Below are 17393 nucleotides of genomic sequence, written 5' to 3'. Positions count from 1 at the left end.
GTGGTGTTCTGTGTTATAAATAGTCTCTGTCTGGTTGGATCCATCTATCACGTCATGGTTGTTTTCTTTCCTTCTTAAATTTACAACTTTTAATCAGATGTCGTCTGGAACCACAGGCAAAACATTGCCTCCCAGGTTGGATATTCGCAGCTGTGACCTCCTCCTCCTTAATTTGACTTGCTTCTTAAATTAGAGGGTTTGGAGTCACGTAGTTGCAAGTTATCTTTTCTTTTCTGCTCCTCCTCCAGAAGCCTATTGGTTACACTCAGTACTGTCAGCTTAGCTTGTGGAAGTACCTCTAAAATAGACACAAATTGGTCATATGTTTTGTCTAGTGAAGAGAGAATTATGAAAGCTTCCTGCAGCTCTGTAAATGTTATATTTTTCTCTCTTAAGTCCATTATCATTGTTTTCATTAGCTCTAAATGTTGCAGCATATCTCCACCAGTTTGCAATCTTGTACAGAATAGCCTTCTTGCAATTTGGATTTGGCTTCCAATGCTGACTCTTACAAAGAGTCCCCTCAGATCCTCCCATGCCTGCTTTGCAGAAGTTTGGCCTCTAAAATGGATTAGGAGACGGTCTTCTAGAGTCAACCCTATTATTGCAAGTGCTTTAGAATTCTGTGCCTTCTTTTCATCATCTAGCACAGCTGGTGGATTCTCAACAATGTCCCACAATGACTCTTTTTGGAGAAGTAACTGGACCTTCTGCTGCCAAGTGGAGTAGTTATCTCCATTTAGCTTCTTAATACTCAGTCCAGACTTTAGAATCTCACTTGCTATTTTCACAGACTGTAGACAAAGCTGTTTTTACTCACTTCTGCTGCTTGAACACTTCTTGGCTCTTCTTTCTGGATTCACTCAGGTCAGCAAACTCTCTGGTAGCTTCTTGGGCGTGTACCTGGGCCCTGGGCTCATAAACATTGACAGAGTTGTGGTATTTCCAGGATATACCAGGAAGTGGTAAGCAATAGAGCTTCCCTGAGATATGAAGATGTCAAGCACCAAATCAGTGTTGATAGCAGAATAGTTGTATTATTTACAGGATATATACAGATATATACAGCTTAGTCCTTGCTTCCAGTCCCAATGTCTTGCACAGCAGTTTCCACAGAGTTTAGTGCATAAATCAGAGTCAAAGTCCAGTAAATTAGTTCAGTAGTCATATACCATACATTCTGTCCAGGTAGCCAGAGTTCCTCTTCAGCACACAGCACGAAGATACAGCTTCCTCCAGCATGGCAACATGATGACAGCTCCCCACGACCACACAAACAGCAACACCAACCTACTACACCACAGATTGTGTGTGCTTGGTCAGCTAGCTTTATCCCATGGTTGACCAATCCTGGGATTGTTCCCACAGCTGTCACAACTTACTCAGCTGGATACATTCATGCTTTGCTGCTCTTTACAGTAATGATCCTGATATATACTTATTGGTATGCTCAAAACTGCATTTAACAATTCTCTCCAGGTTTAGCCCAAACCTGTCAAACATCTTCAAAGAAGCAGCAACACTTTTGTGCTGTGCCACTCTTAATGTAAGGCTGTGGCCTGGATATTTTAATTTAGCAGATGGTTGTGTTGGCTGGGAAAAATCGAAACTGTAGTCCATTGTATCAGATTAGGGAGGGTTGTTGTAACCTTTGATTTTCTCCAGAGATGAGCAAAAGCTAGTGGAACCATTAATAAGAATTCTGGAGATAACTTTGTGGATTTAGCAGGAAAGGGTTCAAAGGGTTCAGAGGGACCATGAGTCAACACTTTCTTATCCCTGACCCACATAATTAATGAGCTTTGAACAGATTTGTGTTTCCTTATTCATTCTCCAAAGTGTTTACTTTGGGTTTTTGTTTCTTTTGTTGTGTTTGACCTACTTATTTTGTTATCTTTACCATGTCCCTCCTGCTCTTCATTTATTTATCTATTTTTTCAGCTATGCCATCTTTGTTAAAAAGATACATTTTTACTGATGAATTTTAGTGAGTTTAATGTACTGTACATCAGTGCCAGGAATAGAATTCACTGTTCCCAAATATTTTAAAAGCCAACGTTAACGTATTTACTCAGCAGTAACTCCCAGCCACTTTGTCTTCACTGGCTAGTCTAAATAAGATTAGATCCTTAAGATAAATAAATAAGGCTGAAAACTGTAAGCACAAACTTTCAAAGCTATTTTTACTTCTGATTTTGTTTTCCTTATGCCATCACACTTTTTTAATGTACAGAATGATAGTATCTCAGAAACATAATCATATATAAGGTTTTTCTATAGCACTATTGTTTTTAGTCAGTCTGTTAATAATCATAGGATGGATTCTGAGTTCTCTTCTGCAGATTAAAGACCTCTTTCTTTCCATGGAAGGAACTCAGATTTAGTAGAAGCTTCTTTTGGAGGAAGATTGGGAGAGCGGATTATTAGTGTTTCCCACTATTGATGTTTCCCACTCCTCTGTATTCTTCTGTATTGTCTATTCATACCCACACAGTTCCTTGTGGGACAGGTTTTTGCAAGTACATGGTACAGTAAGTAAGAGGACAACTCAGTCACACACACACACACGCACACACACACAGACACCATTACAAGTGCTCAGTGAGAAGAAACTCCTGTTGGCAGAGCATTGGATAGGATCCAAGCCCATTATTATTAAGACCATTGTGAAAAGTATCATTTAGGAGAAACAAATACTATTCTGTCATTAGGGCTGGCAACATTAAGGTGCTTTTAAGTCTCTAAGACACACAGGTGCGAAATGAGATGGGGCTATTTCTATTATAGCTGTCATAGAGCAAATGAAGCGATAAGCCTCCTCTCCTCATATGCTGCCTTCCAGTAAGGTTAATGAAAGTTTCTACTCCTGTAATTATTTAAGCAAAATCAGAATACGCAACTGTGTGCTATGAATAAAGTGAATCTCAATCAAGTACATGATCTACGCCAACCTTAGCATTTTGAAGTTTTTTTCAATTTCACTGTGAAACTTAAGCATGTGTTTGAAATTCTTTTGTTACAATCAACAAAGCTTAAAAATATTTTATTTCAGTTGGATCATTTTAATTTTATCTCCCTTATTTTTAATAGCTATAAATAAATGCTTCTGTCTGAAACATACGATGCTGTTTTCAAAATGTTCACACTAAAATGGTGTCATACTAGACAGAAACAACATCCCAGTAGATTTATTATGGTCTTCAAAAAGTAATCAAAGCAAAATGTCTTTTGTATAAAGTACTTAAATCTTGTTTTCATTTGTTTCAGTTGAATGTGGAAGTAAAGTATCTAGAGATAATATGTTCATTTTTATCTGTCACACGAAAGCAAGTTTAGATGTGATGAAATGGATCCAATTACTTATGCTGACCGTTAGATAAACAGACAAAAACCTCTGATGACATTAGTTGCTGTTCTGTTCCCAAGTTAATTTCAGAAAGCTCTTTCTTTGTAGTCAGACCTCTAATCCCTGATAGAGGTTACAATAATACCTAAACTATCTTTACAGGTTAGAGAAATAGTATTCTGTGTATCATGCAATGAATTTTCACCTCATTATATATGTATTTTAAACATATTACAGTATTTCATTTTTACTGCAACTGTGAAAGTGCTTACTCAGACATTAGCCCTATTGATTTCAGGACAACACAATTATTCATAGATATATTTTTATAGGTTTGCAGTCTTAATATTCTAAAAATACATTTTCTTAAAAGGTCCTGACTAGAGGATGTGTTCGATTACATGCACATTTCAGTTTTTTTTCCCCAGGGTTTTTTTTTGTTATATTGTACATTATTGTATAAATAAAATACATTATTTTATGTACTACCTATCCTAGATACTCAGTTTTATTTAATAATTGGACAATTATTTCTAATTTTTTTAAATGTAAAAAATATAGAACTATTATACACTGATGAAATATTGTCCATTTTCTTGCAGACTTTGCCTTTTGGGGAGCACACATCAACTTAAAATACGTTCTGAATAGATATACTGGATAATTTTCCTCTTATTTTCATAAGTGTCCGAGTAAACACTTTCACAGTTGCAGTACAAATGGCAGAGTTCTTATGTTTAATTGTTAATTATGTAATAGTTTAATTACTGTTTTTATTTTATGATGTTTATATGTTGATTTTATTTTACCTAGTACTATCTTATTGTCTGATTATGTTGTGAACCACCCAGAGGAGCCTCGGCTAGATGGGTGGTAAAAGAAAGAAAGAAAGAAAGAAAGAAAGATTCATAGGCAGTCTGAGAGAGATATTTGAATCAGCCCTCTTCAAGCATTACAGTATGTTTCCCCATTCACTTGACAGAGCATGCTGGGAAGTCCCATCCTCTCTCTTATTTGCAATCTTCTACAAGTTGAAGGGAGAACATCTGAAGTGGGGAACCTTCTTTGTTCAAACAGGATTCCTACATGAATTAGTACCCTAGTTTTCTTATGGTGAAGAAGGAAGGGCATCACGTGTCTTTTATTTAGGTGGAGAAAAAGTATCAAGTCTGAACAAGGTTATAGGCACTCCTTGATATTTAACTTTGCACCTAAAGAGGAAATGGAATAAAGATTTATTTTGTTCACAGTTAAGACTTGAATGACATGCCACATAGGCTCAGTGGGAAAAAGAATTAGCCAGAATCCTGTCAGTGTAAGTTATGCTGAGGATCTCTGGTGATGTCGTAAGTTGTGACAGTTTCAGGAAACTGAAATCTTCCAATATGCCCCCCGTCTCTGGGTATCCCCAAGGATTCCCCTTGTTCTGGGACAGTCTTCAGGAGCTAGGGAAGGAGGAGGGAGGGATTTAAAGCAGGAAAATGACCATCATAGGAGATCCAATGAGATTCTAGTTGACATTCCCTCTAATTTTCGTCCCTGGTGGGTTGGGCTCTGCTCCTTGTGCGTGGGACTTTGCCCCCGCTTGCACACAATTCTCCCCTGCCATGCAGGGTTCCATCACAACTGGAATCAAAGGGGTGAAAACGATTGTTGTTGATGCTCAGAAAGGAGGAATCAGGGCAGAGTTGAGCGCACACAGGCATGCTTCTTAGAGGAATTCCAGCCATTTTGGCAATTTCAGATACATGTGTTCGATTAAAAACATCAGAGCTTGTTTTGTATATCCTAATATTATTTTATTCTTTCTTTCCTTTCCTCCTCTGTGCACACACTGCAATTTTATGGCTTCTTTCTTGATTTTAAGCTATCTGTGAACCAGAATTGGAAATTATACAATTGCATAACAAATGACTCCAGGTGCAAAACTTTAGAAAAATAATTTTCAGATGTCATTGCCTTGTGGTTCAGCTCCAAAAAACGAAAGGATTCCCAGAATTATTCCAGGTGTGTCTTTAAATTGTCATGTTCAAATTATTGATGCCTTTTGCTAGGTCAAAGTGGGAAATGAAGTTACAACAGGAACAGGCCCAAACAAGAAGATAGCAAAAAGAAATGCAGCTGAAGCTATGTTGCTACAACTTGGCTATAAAGCTTCTTCTCCATTTCAAGAGCAGATAGAAAAGGTAAAGATTTGAATCTTTCATTATTTTATAATGTCTCAATTTTTGGGGTTTTTTGTTTTTTAGAATTTAAAATTCTGCATATGTATAGTTCTGTAGCTATAAACAGAACTGCTAATTGCAAAGTTATTTGTTCTATGTTTAGTCTGGTGATGCAGCACTCCAGACATATTTGGGAAGCAATGGCTGGATTCTATTGAGGAAAGTTTTCAGAACATATACTTCTTGATTTTTAAATCTCTGTGATTATTTGATCAGTATTTATTATTTTACTTTGGGTTCATATGTCCTGTATCAGTCTCAGTATTGTAGCGTGCTTATTTATTTGTAGCTTTGAAAAAACTGTTTTCAGGTGATGAATGAGCTTTATTACAGTCACTGACCAGTGGGTATATCCAATGTAACTATAGCATGTAATACAGTGAAAAGTAGCATAAAGTAGCAATAATAATACCACATGTACACAATCTGTTACAATATAACTAAATTAGATGGAGTCTCCTTATTTTTGCAGGACTGAGGAGTTCAGTAAATAAATTCAGTAAACTCTTTACCAGCTCCAGCCTCATTGTTTTAAGTAGTGTAGCATATAGAATATAGGGTGGCCTGTTTCAGGTGATGCTTTCACTGTCTCTTTGCCATCCATATGCCAAAATTTATTCCCATGTTCTGCTAGAGCAGTATCCTACAGCATTGATATACTCTGAGCAGCTGTAGATGTTCTAGTAGCATATAATCTGTTGTATTCATGACCAGTAAAAAGATTAACTAAATGTGCCACATTTCTCATTATAAAATTTTTACTCTAAAATGGATGGGGGGCGGGGGAGTCAGAGATATTAAGTCAGGACACAATTAATGAATCAGTACAATAGGTTAAGATACAGCTGAAGACCCAGCACTTCCACTCTCAATTGAGAAAGCATCTTGCGTTATAAGAGATACCTTGTTAGTAAGTACAGTGGTGCCCTGCATAGCGAGGTTAATCCGTTCCGGATTAACCTTCGCTATGCGAAAACATCGCTATACGGGGCAGGAAAAGCCTATTGGAACACATTAAACTTAGTTTAATGCGTTCCAATAGGCGCCAAAATTTACCCCCCCAGCGATGTTTTCGCTGGTCCGGCGGCCACTTTGGAGCTGCCGAACAGCTGTTCGGTGGCTCCAAAATGGCCGCCGGATGACCCGAAATGGCCCCCTGTCAGTGTTTTCGCGCCCTCCCCTTGCTTACCGAGGTCGCGAAAACACTGACGGGGCCATTTCGGGTCATCCGGTGGCCATTTTGGAGCCGTCGAACAGCTGTTCGGCGGCTCCAAAATGGCTGCCGGACGCCCCAATCGTCGCAAAGCAAGTGCGGCGATTGGGGCAGCTCCGTATAGCGATCCCCAAAAAGCGATCGCTATACGGATTCTTCGCTATACGGTGCACTCGTTAAGCGAGGCACCACTGTACCTAGAATCACTTCTGTTGCTGAAATTTATGACTGGTGTGTTCTGTTAACCTTCCCCAAAACCAAAAGAAAACAAAACACCACAAACCAGGAATGTAGAATGTTGCCTTATATCTGAGGTGGAAGTCATGCAATTCTCATGCTGGGACGTTCTTGTGGCTGTCACATACCCAGGGCACAATAAGGCTGAAGTTCTCCCCAACTTTTTTTGCCAAGAATTGTCAACTTTGGGGGACTTGCAGGGGTCCTGCAATAACCCCCCCCCAATCAATTAAAACCAATTGAAAACTTGGATGTTTAGGCAGGCCTTCCTCTCAGCTATTATTTGATTTTTCCCCTATTTCTTTCCATCTTGAATGACTCTATTACTCATGTTTAAATGTTGCTATATTTTACTATTGTTATTATATTTGTTGGAAGCCACCCAGAGTAGTCAGTTGACTAGATGGGCGGGGTATAAATGCAATAAATAAAATAAATATAAATAAATAAATTACATGTTGCTACAGACCATGGTGAGGTTGAAGTGGGGCACTAATTTGGTCTCCATCTCTGTGTTACAGCATTAATCCATTTACCAAAGTGTTGTCTAGGGTGACTGACTCTAAGAGGTTTCAGATAGGTCTATCACAGTGTTACTTAGAGATACTGGAGAGCAAACATGGGGGCTTTTTCATGAAAAGCATTGTTCTACAACTAAGCTACTGCTCTTTTCCTGTGTAGTCTAGTATCTAGTACCCTGGTTCTGAAAGTGTTTATATTGACTTCGGAATGGAAACCTTCTGGCAGTGTAGTGTGTTGCTTTTCCCAAGAGCTAGTAATGAAGATAATCTTGAAACATCTTGAAGTAAATAAAATGTTCTACTACCAGTATTGAACAGCTTCTCAGCAAATTTACTATAGCTACTCTATAAGTTTGTTTCTGTCACATGATCAAATGATTTGAAGTCAATCAATGGCCAGTATCATGTTTGTGACAGAATAATGTAAACTTTCGCTGGCATAAGTGTGCTGGCCATTATGTTGCACAACAAGGGATTGCACAAGTTGAGTAATCAGTTGCACATTAAAAGATGCCTGCTTCTTGGGAGGAAAGCGATGACAAACCTTGACAGCATCTTAAAAAGCAGAGACATCACCTTGCTGACAAAGGTCCGCATAGTCAAAGCTATGGTTTTTCCAGTAGTGATGTATGGAAGTGAGAGCTGGACCATAAAGAAGGCTGACCACCGAAGAATTGATGCTTTTGAATTGTGGTGCTGGAGGAGACTCTTCAGAATCCCCTGGATAGTAAGGAGAACAAACCTATCCATTTTGAAGGAAATCAACCCTGAATGCTCACTGGAAGGACAGATCCTGAAGCTGAGGCTCCAATACAGTGGTGCCATCTCATGAGAAGAGAAGACTCCCTGGAAAAGTCCCTAATGTTGGGAAAGTGTGAAGGCACGAGGAGAACGGGACAACAGAGGACGAGATGGATGGACAGTGTCATCGAAGCTACCAACATGAATTTGACCAAACTCTGGGAGGCAGTGGAAGACAGGAGGGCCTGGCATGCTCTGGTCCATGGGGTCACAAAGAGTCGGACATGACTTAACGAATAAACAACAAAAAGCAGTTTTTCTAAAACTTAGGGAAGATGCTACATGTGGGGGGAAAAGATGCAATGCCTCTTTTAGGAAAGTGTATGCCATCTGTAGTTTTTATACATATTCATATGGAAAGCCATACATTTAAAAATTGCTTTCTGATTATTCTCATAATGGGCACAGATTTATCGAATTAAAAGCTTTTTTATCAGATACTCTGAAAAAAGGCATGGACTTTTTACTTTTTACACATGGCAATGAGTGGGACGACAGACATGCATTTTCTGCCCTTTCTTGTAAAGCTATTTATTTATTTGTATGCATCTTTTCTGTAAAAACAACCGAGTTGGTTTGTAAAAAATAACAAAATACAGGAACATCATAAAAGCATTTAAAAAAACATCAAAACTATCTTCAGAAACAGCACAAATACTGCAAGGGAGAGTCATCCAGTGAAACTGATTGGCAGACAATAAGCTATACTTCTTCAAAGAGTGCATAATTGATTTATGAAATCTGTTCTTACAAGATAATGGTGATTGCTCATAGCTTGGATAGCTTTAAAAAGGGATTAGTCCAGTTGATTTAGAAGTCTGTCAGTTGCTAGTTTTACAGTAGAATGAGGGACACATATAAACCACACTTTCTGAGGCATTTTCCCTTTGAGTATCAGTAGCTGGTAGGTAACATTAAGAGGGAGTGACTACCATTTTAGGCTTGCCAGAGACGTTTTGTTGGCCACTATTGGAAATACAATGCTAGGTTCTTTCTGTTTAGTCGTTAAGTCATGTCCGACTCTTCGTGACCCATGGACCAGAGCATGACAGGCCTTCCTGTCTTTCACTGAATCCCGGAGTTTGGTCAAATTCATGTTGGTAGCTTCGGTGACATTGTCCACCTGTCTTGTCCTCTCTCACCCCCTTCTCCGCTTGCCTTCACACATTCCCAACATTAGGGTCTTTTCCAAGGAGTCTTCTCTTCTCATGAGATGGCCAAAGTACAGTGGTGCCTCGCATAGCGATTGCTTCGTTTAGCGATGTAATCGCTTAACGATTAGTTTTCCGGAGTGATCTTGCGCTCCGTTTAACGATGTTTCCTATGGGCGATTTTCGCATAGCGATGTTTGGGACCTTGCTTCGCATAGCGATGACAGTTTGGCTCCCCCTGTTTCGCTTAACGATGGTTTTGACAGCCTCGTTGGCTGTCTTTTAAATGTTTAGAAATGTTTTTAAAAAGTTTTGAATGCTTGATATCATAAGTGCACTTAATAAACCCTTTGTTAAACTAATTTGACTTTGTTCTGACTCTTTTTGAATTTGTTGTAATTGTTTTCCCCCATTGAGATGCATTGAATAGGTTTCAATGCATTTCAGTTGGGGAACCGCGTTTCACTTAGCTATGTTTCCTATGGCGATTTTCGCTTAAGGACGGCAATCCGTTCCCATTGGAACAGATTATCCGGTTTTCAATGCATCTCTATGGGAAAAACGTGTTTCGCTTAGCGACGTTTTCCCATAGTGATGTTTTTTTTTTTGCACCAATTAAAATCGTTAAGCAAGGCACCACTGTATTGGAGCCTCAGCTTCAGGATCTATCCTTCCAGTGAGCACTCAGGGTTGATTTCCTTCAAAATGGATAGGTTTGTTCTCTTTGCAGTCCCGGGGACTCTCAAGAGTCTCCTCCAGCACCACAATTCAAAAGCATCATTTCTTCAGTGGTCAGACTTCTTTATGGTCCAGCTCTCACTTCCATGTATCGCTACTGGAAAAACCATAGCTTTTACTATGTGGACCTTTGTCGACAAGGTGATGTCTCTGCTTTTTAAGATGCCATCTAGGTTTGTCATCGCTTTCTTCCCAAGAAGCAGGTGTCTTTTACTTTCATGGCTGCTGTCACCATCTGCAGTGATCATGGAGCCCAAGAAAGTAAAATCTCTCACTGCTTCCATATCTTCCTTGTCTATTTGCCAGGAGGTGATGGGACCAGTGGCCATGATCTTAGGTTTTTTATGTTGAGCTTCAGACATCTTTTTGCGCTCTGCTCTTTCACCCTCATTAAGAGATTCCTTAATTCCTCCTCACTTTCTGCCATCAGAGTGGTATCATCTGCATATCAGAGGTTGTTGATATTTCTTCCGGCAGTCTTAATTCCGGCTTGGGGTTCCTCCAGTCCGGTCTTTCGCATGATGTATTCTGCACATAAGTTAAATAAGCAAGGAGACAATATAAAGCTTTGTCGTTCTCCTTTCCCAATTTTGAACCAAAATGCTAGGTTAGATGTACCTTTTTCCTGATCCAGAATGAGCCTTCTTATGATTTTGTGTTCTCTCAGCCTATGTCTGATTGGGTCTTAGTATGGCTGCGCTATAGCAGGGTTCCCCAACCTTTTTCACCCCGAGGACCAGCTGGGAATGGGGGGCACCCCCGGCACTCATGCACATGCACAAATCAGCTGTGTCGGGGTGAGTGTGTGTGGGGAGAGCGGGAGGTTTGTGTCCGCAACCCAGTCCGGCTCAGGCCACAGACCAGCACCAGGCCGTGGATAGCGGACTGGGGACCTCTGCCCTGTAGCATCTACGTGCAGATTAGAAACTTCCCTGGGAGAGCAACATTTTGGTGGCCACTCCCATGCTATGGAATCCACTGCCAAAGGAAGCTGGTTTGGTCACCTCTGATGTCATTCCTCTAGCATACATATTTTCTTATTTACGCAGATCTGATTGATTGTTAAGGACAATTTGCCGGAGAATTTGCTGAACTTTCTTATTATTACTTGTAATTTTTAATGTTAATTGATATGTTTTCAAATGGTTTTTAATATAGCAACTGATATAATTATGTTTTGGTGGCTAGAAATGCACAAGTTAGGCCATCAATTCTGATGATGCCATAGCCATGCAGCAGCCATTCAAAAGGAGAGGTAATTAAAGCTTCCTGTCCCCCCACCACAACGTTCTGGGGATCCCTAGAGGTCCCCTTCATCCTAGGAGACCTTTGGGTAATGGAATGATTTAAAGATGGGAAATTACTGCCCTCTTTCCTGGCAGCAGGGATGATCTGATGGGAAGGAGTGAATAGAAAGCTTTTAATTCCCTTGGAATGGTTGTGGCTGGACTGCAATTGATGATGTCATCAGAGGTGCAAGACACAACTGTGCCAACTGGATTCTGGTCAATATTTGTAGCATATTGTAAAATTTTGAAGAACATCATATTTATATTTTAATTATACGTAGGCCAAGTGAATGGTAAGAATAATTGAATAGGTTTCGATCCTTTGTACTTTAAACTTTTCCTATTGAATAAACATTGCAGCCCTTTCATTTTATCCCATCTGTGTTCTTCTTTATCTTTGTCAGTCAGGAGAGATGAAGGATTGGAGTGGCCAAAATGTTGCATTTCCTGAACCATCAAATAACAGTAAGTGCCACTTCTGTATTCACATCAATTTTTAGTTTTATTTCTATTCTGATTTTTATTAATCTAAAATCACTGTTTTTAGATTATTGTTAATAATGTTGGTTATTCAGAATCAAACAGGTAAATTTTAATTTTTCTGATATATATCTATATATGATCATATAAATGTACAGTCTCATAAAAAAAGACAGCAACCTGTTTGTTAAATGGTACTTCTGAACATGTCAAATGCCCAGTTTTTTGTTTAATTTAATATATTTATTTATTGCTTTTGCTCTGTGGTTAACAGCCTGAACATAGGATAATGTCTGACTGAGTACATATCACGAAGAGAGTTTTAGATCCTCTGGAGATACCAGTGATGATTATAATAATTTTAGTGGGAGCAGGGCAGGTGGTCGTGAGACACAGAGGAAGACCTTCTTTGTTGCTGCTCCCAAATGTTAGAACACCATCCCAGAGGAGGCCAGGCTGTGGCCCCATCTTTGCTGTCCTTCTGTAAGCAGACAAAGCCCTTTATCTCCACAAGCTTTTCCTCAGTGACTAGCTGCCTGTTTGGGGTTTTCTAATGGATTGCTGAGCCTTACTGCTTTGAATGTGTTTTTTGGTGTTGCTTTTATTTACTGTTTTTGTGTATGAGTTATTTGCTTGATCCTTTTTAGTATTTGTATACTTACTGTTTTTCACTTTAAATATTGTCTTTTAATGATGTAAACTGCCTTTTAAAGAGAAAGGTAGGGAGAAAATATTTTAAATAAATAAAAATAAATGTTAGACAAAGGTCCTCTAAATAAATGTTAGACTGTTGCAGCAAAAGCTACATTGTCTTGCGTCATCTTAAAGACTAACAATTTTTATTGGTGTAAGTTTTCATCAGCTGCGTTTGACGAATTAAGTTGTAGTTGGCGAATGTTTATACCAAATGAAATCAGTCAGCCTTTAAAATGCCACAAGACTCTTATTTTCAGTTATTAGTAAGTATTCATGATTGTTCTGATTTTTTTTAATTGTCCTTTCGATGTTCGATATTGGTGTGCTACTATAGTTGCATCTTGTTTTTGGGCTTCCCTTAGGCATCTGATAAGTTTTTGTAGGGAGAAAATACTGGACTATGTAAACCTGTTCTGATCCAACATACCTGTTCTTGTAAATAGCTATTGCTGAAACTGAACAGGCATAATATCTACAGTTGTGCCCTGCTAGACGATGACCTCGCAAAATGACGAATCCTCATGACGATGAATTTTTGCAATCGCTATAGCGTTTCGCAAAACAGTCTTTCCTATGGGTGATTTTTGCTGGACGATGTTTTGGTCCATGCTTTGTAAGACTTTTTTTCTGGACCGATGCTTTGCAAGACGACAATTTTAACAGCTAGGTCCGCGACTCGCAAAATGATTGTTTTCGGAACCGATGCTTCGCAAGACAGCGATTTTAACAGCTGATTGGCACTTCTCAAAATGGCTTCGCTAGGGGCAATTTTCGCAAGACGACTATTTTCCCCATTGGAATACATTAAACGGATTTCAATGCATTCCAGTGGGGAAACGCTTTTCGCAAGACAGTGTTTTCACAAGACAGCGATTTCAATGGAATAGATTAACATCGCGGAAATTGTGAGACCATTGACAGAATGATCTTGCCTTTTTCCAAATCAATGTGGATATACCAATGTCATCACCACACTGAGAAATTAGATGTTGCTTTTGGGTTTAGTCCATGAATTGGGCAAATGTCTTGGGAAAATTTTTCATTTGCCAATATATGCATTTTGAGATGCATAACAAACTGTTAAATGTTTGCTGGAACTTATGTGTGGAATCCAAATTGCATCATAACTTAAGAGTACAACACCTTAAATCAATGATACCTAAGTTAGTCAATCAGCCTTATATTTTTAAGAACTGAGGGACTGAGCATCTGGATTTGTTTGAAAAAGTATTTACAAAAGTTCTGTTTTCTGACAAATATCTTGCTAATTTTTCTCCTTCTCTATCACTCTGTCCCCAGACTTTGCCATCTTTTCCTCTAATCTCAGGTGTAGACTTCTTCCTGCTTCCCTTAAATTCCCTTTGTCATTGTTTTACCCTCACTTGAACTTCCTCATTTTTGTGGTTATGTTTGACCCTCTTAAAGATTTATTGCTTCACCCTTTTCATCCAGTAGTCTTTCTTGACATACTGCAGCAGTACCTTTGCTATGCAGAGGTTGCCCCACTACCCTCAAACACTTCAGACTGCTAAACTTGAAAGGCACCCTTGAAATGTAGGCTCCTGAGTTGATATTAATAGTAGCTGATAAGACTGTGCTCTAGTTTCCTATTCTCTACACCTGTAGAAGCTGATTTTGTGGAATACAGAAGAGCAGTTTCCATGTACCCGTAACATTAGAACTAGACATATCTATATGAGCCTTCTCCGTGTTTGAGATTATCAAAGGAGGTTCTCCTATCGGTCCCATTGTCGGCATAGGCAAGAGAAGGCCTTCTCTTTGGCAGCTCCCAGATTATGGAATCCTCTCCCTCAGCAGGTCAGGCTGCCCCCCACCGTTTTATCCTTCTGCCCACTGCTGAAGACTTATCTCTTCAGGGAGGCTTTTAACAGTCATGACTGAATCCCTGAATGCCTTCTTAGAGTCACTTATTTTAATGCTTACTTGCTTTTACTTATTTAATTGTACTTTAATTGGTATATAGTTTAATTGTTTGTTAATGTTTAACTTATTATGTTTTAAGTTCTATTTTTTTTTAATATTGTGAGCTGCCTTGGGTTCCCTTACCGGTGGAAAGGCAGCATATAAATCAATCAAACAAACAAATACAAGAGCCATTTTAGAGCAAGAATCAACCCAGTACATGTCAGCAAATAACTTCAATATTTTTAAATAATAATGTTTTAAAATTAATGGTTTCTGTATGGGCATAGAACAGAGTACATGAGGAAAAGCATATAAATCCTCCAACAGTCAATTCCTGTAAATGGATTTTGTTTTTCACATAGAAGCCTTTTGAATTCTTTAATTGGTGTAAAAACTCAAAGAAATATGTCTTTCCATAGATGTTTTCTGGGTAATATATGGGGATGAATATTTTCAGGAGATTAATTGTGGGCAGGAGGAAGGTGCTAACCTACTGATTCTCTTTAGCAACTAATCATCCCAGGTCATTTTTTTTTAAATCCAAGAGCCCAACAGAAAGAAACCTGACCAACAGATGCCAAGGGAGAGTGATTAGGAAGAAAACTAGTGGTTAGGAAAAGGATAAATTGTCCTTTCTTCATTCATAGACTCTGATATGTGTTTCCCTTTGTATGCTTTGGTCAGATGTTCAGAAGAGAGCTAATCTTGAATACATGAGGATGGTGAGAGCTAGTATCTCCCACCTCTGTTGTTAGTCTCCCACATGGAAAGTGGAGTCTGAAGAGCAGAGTCTGCTGTACATATGGACACCTTCCGTGTAATCAGAAGCCCTGATTTTCAGAGTCCTCAGTCTTATAGACTGACTACCTGTAGGAGACTGTCCCTTTTTGCACTGGTGCCTTCCACAGCAAGGGGGGGGGGGAAGGAATTCAGATTAAATCTTCTCACACTTCCACGCTAATCCTTTCCTGCATACATCATATAAAGCTGTTGCCTTCAATCTGTGGTTCCCAGCCATGGATAAGCCAGGCATTCTTGGATTGCAACTCCCAGAAGCCTTCACCACTGGTTGTGTTAGCTGAGGTTTCTAGAAGTTGCAGTCCAAGAACACCTGGTTTACCCAAGGTTGGGAATCATAATCATTGCCCTAGATGAGAGATGGTGAACCTATGGCAAGGGTGCCACAGCTGGCACTCAGAGCCATCTTTGTGGGCATGCGAGCCATAAGTTGCTGGATTGTTACCCCTGACAGCCAAACCTGAGGAGGCAGCTGCAGCCGTGGTGCTAGCACCCTGACGGGCAGCAGGCCGGGATCTGGAGCAGCTGGCGGTGGTGAGCTGGCCAACCTATAGACAGTGGCAAAATTGGGCACGAATGGAAGCAGATCCGGAGTGGGGTCTGGAGGCACCTCCATGCCTGGGATTCCCCCTTCTGCTGCCACTTCTGCCACCGCCGCCTGCCGAGTTGTGTTTGTTTGTTTTTTCAGTTTGGGCACTTGGGCTCAAAAAGGTTCGCCATCACTGCCCTAGATAATCAAAGTTCTGTATCTTTTGAGGCTTTCTACACAAATAAGGAGGTGGGTATCTGATGCAGCAGGACTTAGCATTCTTAACATTACCACCAGCCAGACCAAACAAAAGTAGTTTTGTGACTGAAAAAGATGGCACTCATCTTGGGGATTGGCTTAACAACAAAAGTTGGCCATCACATATTTCTTCCCAGTATCAGAAGTAGTTCACCTCTGAATACCAGATGCTAGGGAACATGAACTGGAACATAAAGACAGCATTAATGCTGTGCATCTGGTTGGTCCACAAGACTCTGTTTGGCCACTGTAGGAACAGAATAGTGGGCTGGATAGGCCTATTCTCTGTCCAAGGATGGTTTTTTCAGCTAGACAAACCAGTTTAAGGACTATGTGGAACAAGGCTGTCTGCTGCTATATTAAGCATTCACTTTATTTTTCAGTTCTTCTTTCACAGAGGTTTTGTACGACATTTCTAACTAAAATCAGTCCAGATACAGTGCTTGTATGTAGATAAAAGAACCTTTTTTTTCTAGCCCTGTTCTTATACCATTACCGAAACAAAAACAAAAAGTAGGTGAAGCTTTTGCTGCAACTTATCTCCATTCCATATTAATGTGATATGTGGCAGTGCATTAAAGGACCAGAAATGGGAATAGGAAAGAATGCCATAGATATTATCTTGGTAATAAAACATAACCCCAGAATATCTTGAAGGAATGTAGCACTTACAGTCTCTTTGGGCAGGTCATCCACAGTTGCCCAGTTCTCTTCTCTAAGGATTTTCTCATAGAGTTAATCTGCAAAAGGCGTTGGCCATCTATGAAAATGAATTTTACAGACCTTCCAATGGTTCTGTAAAATGGTCCAACTTCCATATTTAAATACCATCTGAAAATGTCCTCAAAAACATTAATAGTGGTGGTGTTTCCTATGATATTCTGACACCACAAGATTTCTTATAACATAGAGTTTCTACTGATGCATTGGGAAGTTCAGTTATCGACAAAGAGGTCATAAAATAATTTGATAATTTTACATCACTTGCTTATTTAGTGTCACGTGTGTAATACTGAACCATTCAGTTTTGTTTAGCCTTGATGGTAGTTAAAGCATCACAGAAAACAGCCCATGTTCAAAATACTCTTATTCAAAAAATGAGATACCTCTTATAAATATCAAGTGTGTATGAGCTTTTGCAACAGCAGATGAATATAGTTCACCAAATTCGTAGAGTAAATACAG

General features: G+C 39.4%; 1 protein-coding gene across 7 annotated transcripts in view; it reads left to right on the top strand.

Moving 5' to 3' along the window:
* STAU2 (staufen double-stranded RNA binding protein 2) overlaps positions 1-17393 on the top strand; it is a 200551-nt gene that overhangs the window by 77133 nt on the left and 106025 nt on the right. For 6 of the 7 annotated variants that reach the window (XM_072999042.2, XM_020812817.3, XM_020812833.3 and 3 more), the window contains 2 exons: positions 5401-5532; positions 11926-11986. In XM_072999042.2, the coding sequence (XP_072855143.2) occupies positions 5401-5532; positions 11926-11986 (193 nt within the window). The remainder of the gene's footprint in view (positions 1-5400; positions 5533-11925; positions 11987-17393) is intronic. The other variant, XM_072999043.2, reaches the window with a different exon arrangement.

Source organism: Pogona vitticeps, chromosome 4 (genome assembly GCF_051106095.1).
Source record: "Pogona vitticeps strain Pit_001003342236 chromosome 4, PviZW2.1, whole genome shotgun sequence".
NCBI lineage: Eukaryota > Metazoa > Chordata > Lepidosauria > Squamata > Agamidae > Pogona > Pogona vitticeps.
This window is presented reverse-complemented; position numbering and strand designations above follow the sequence as displayed.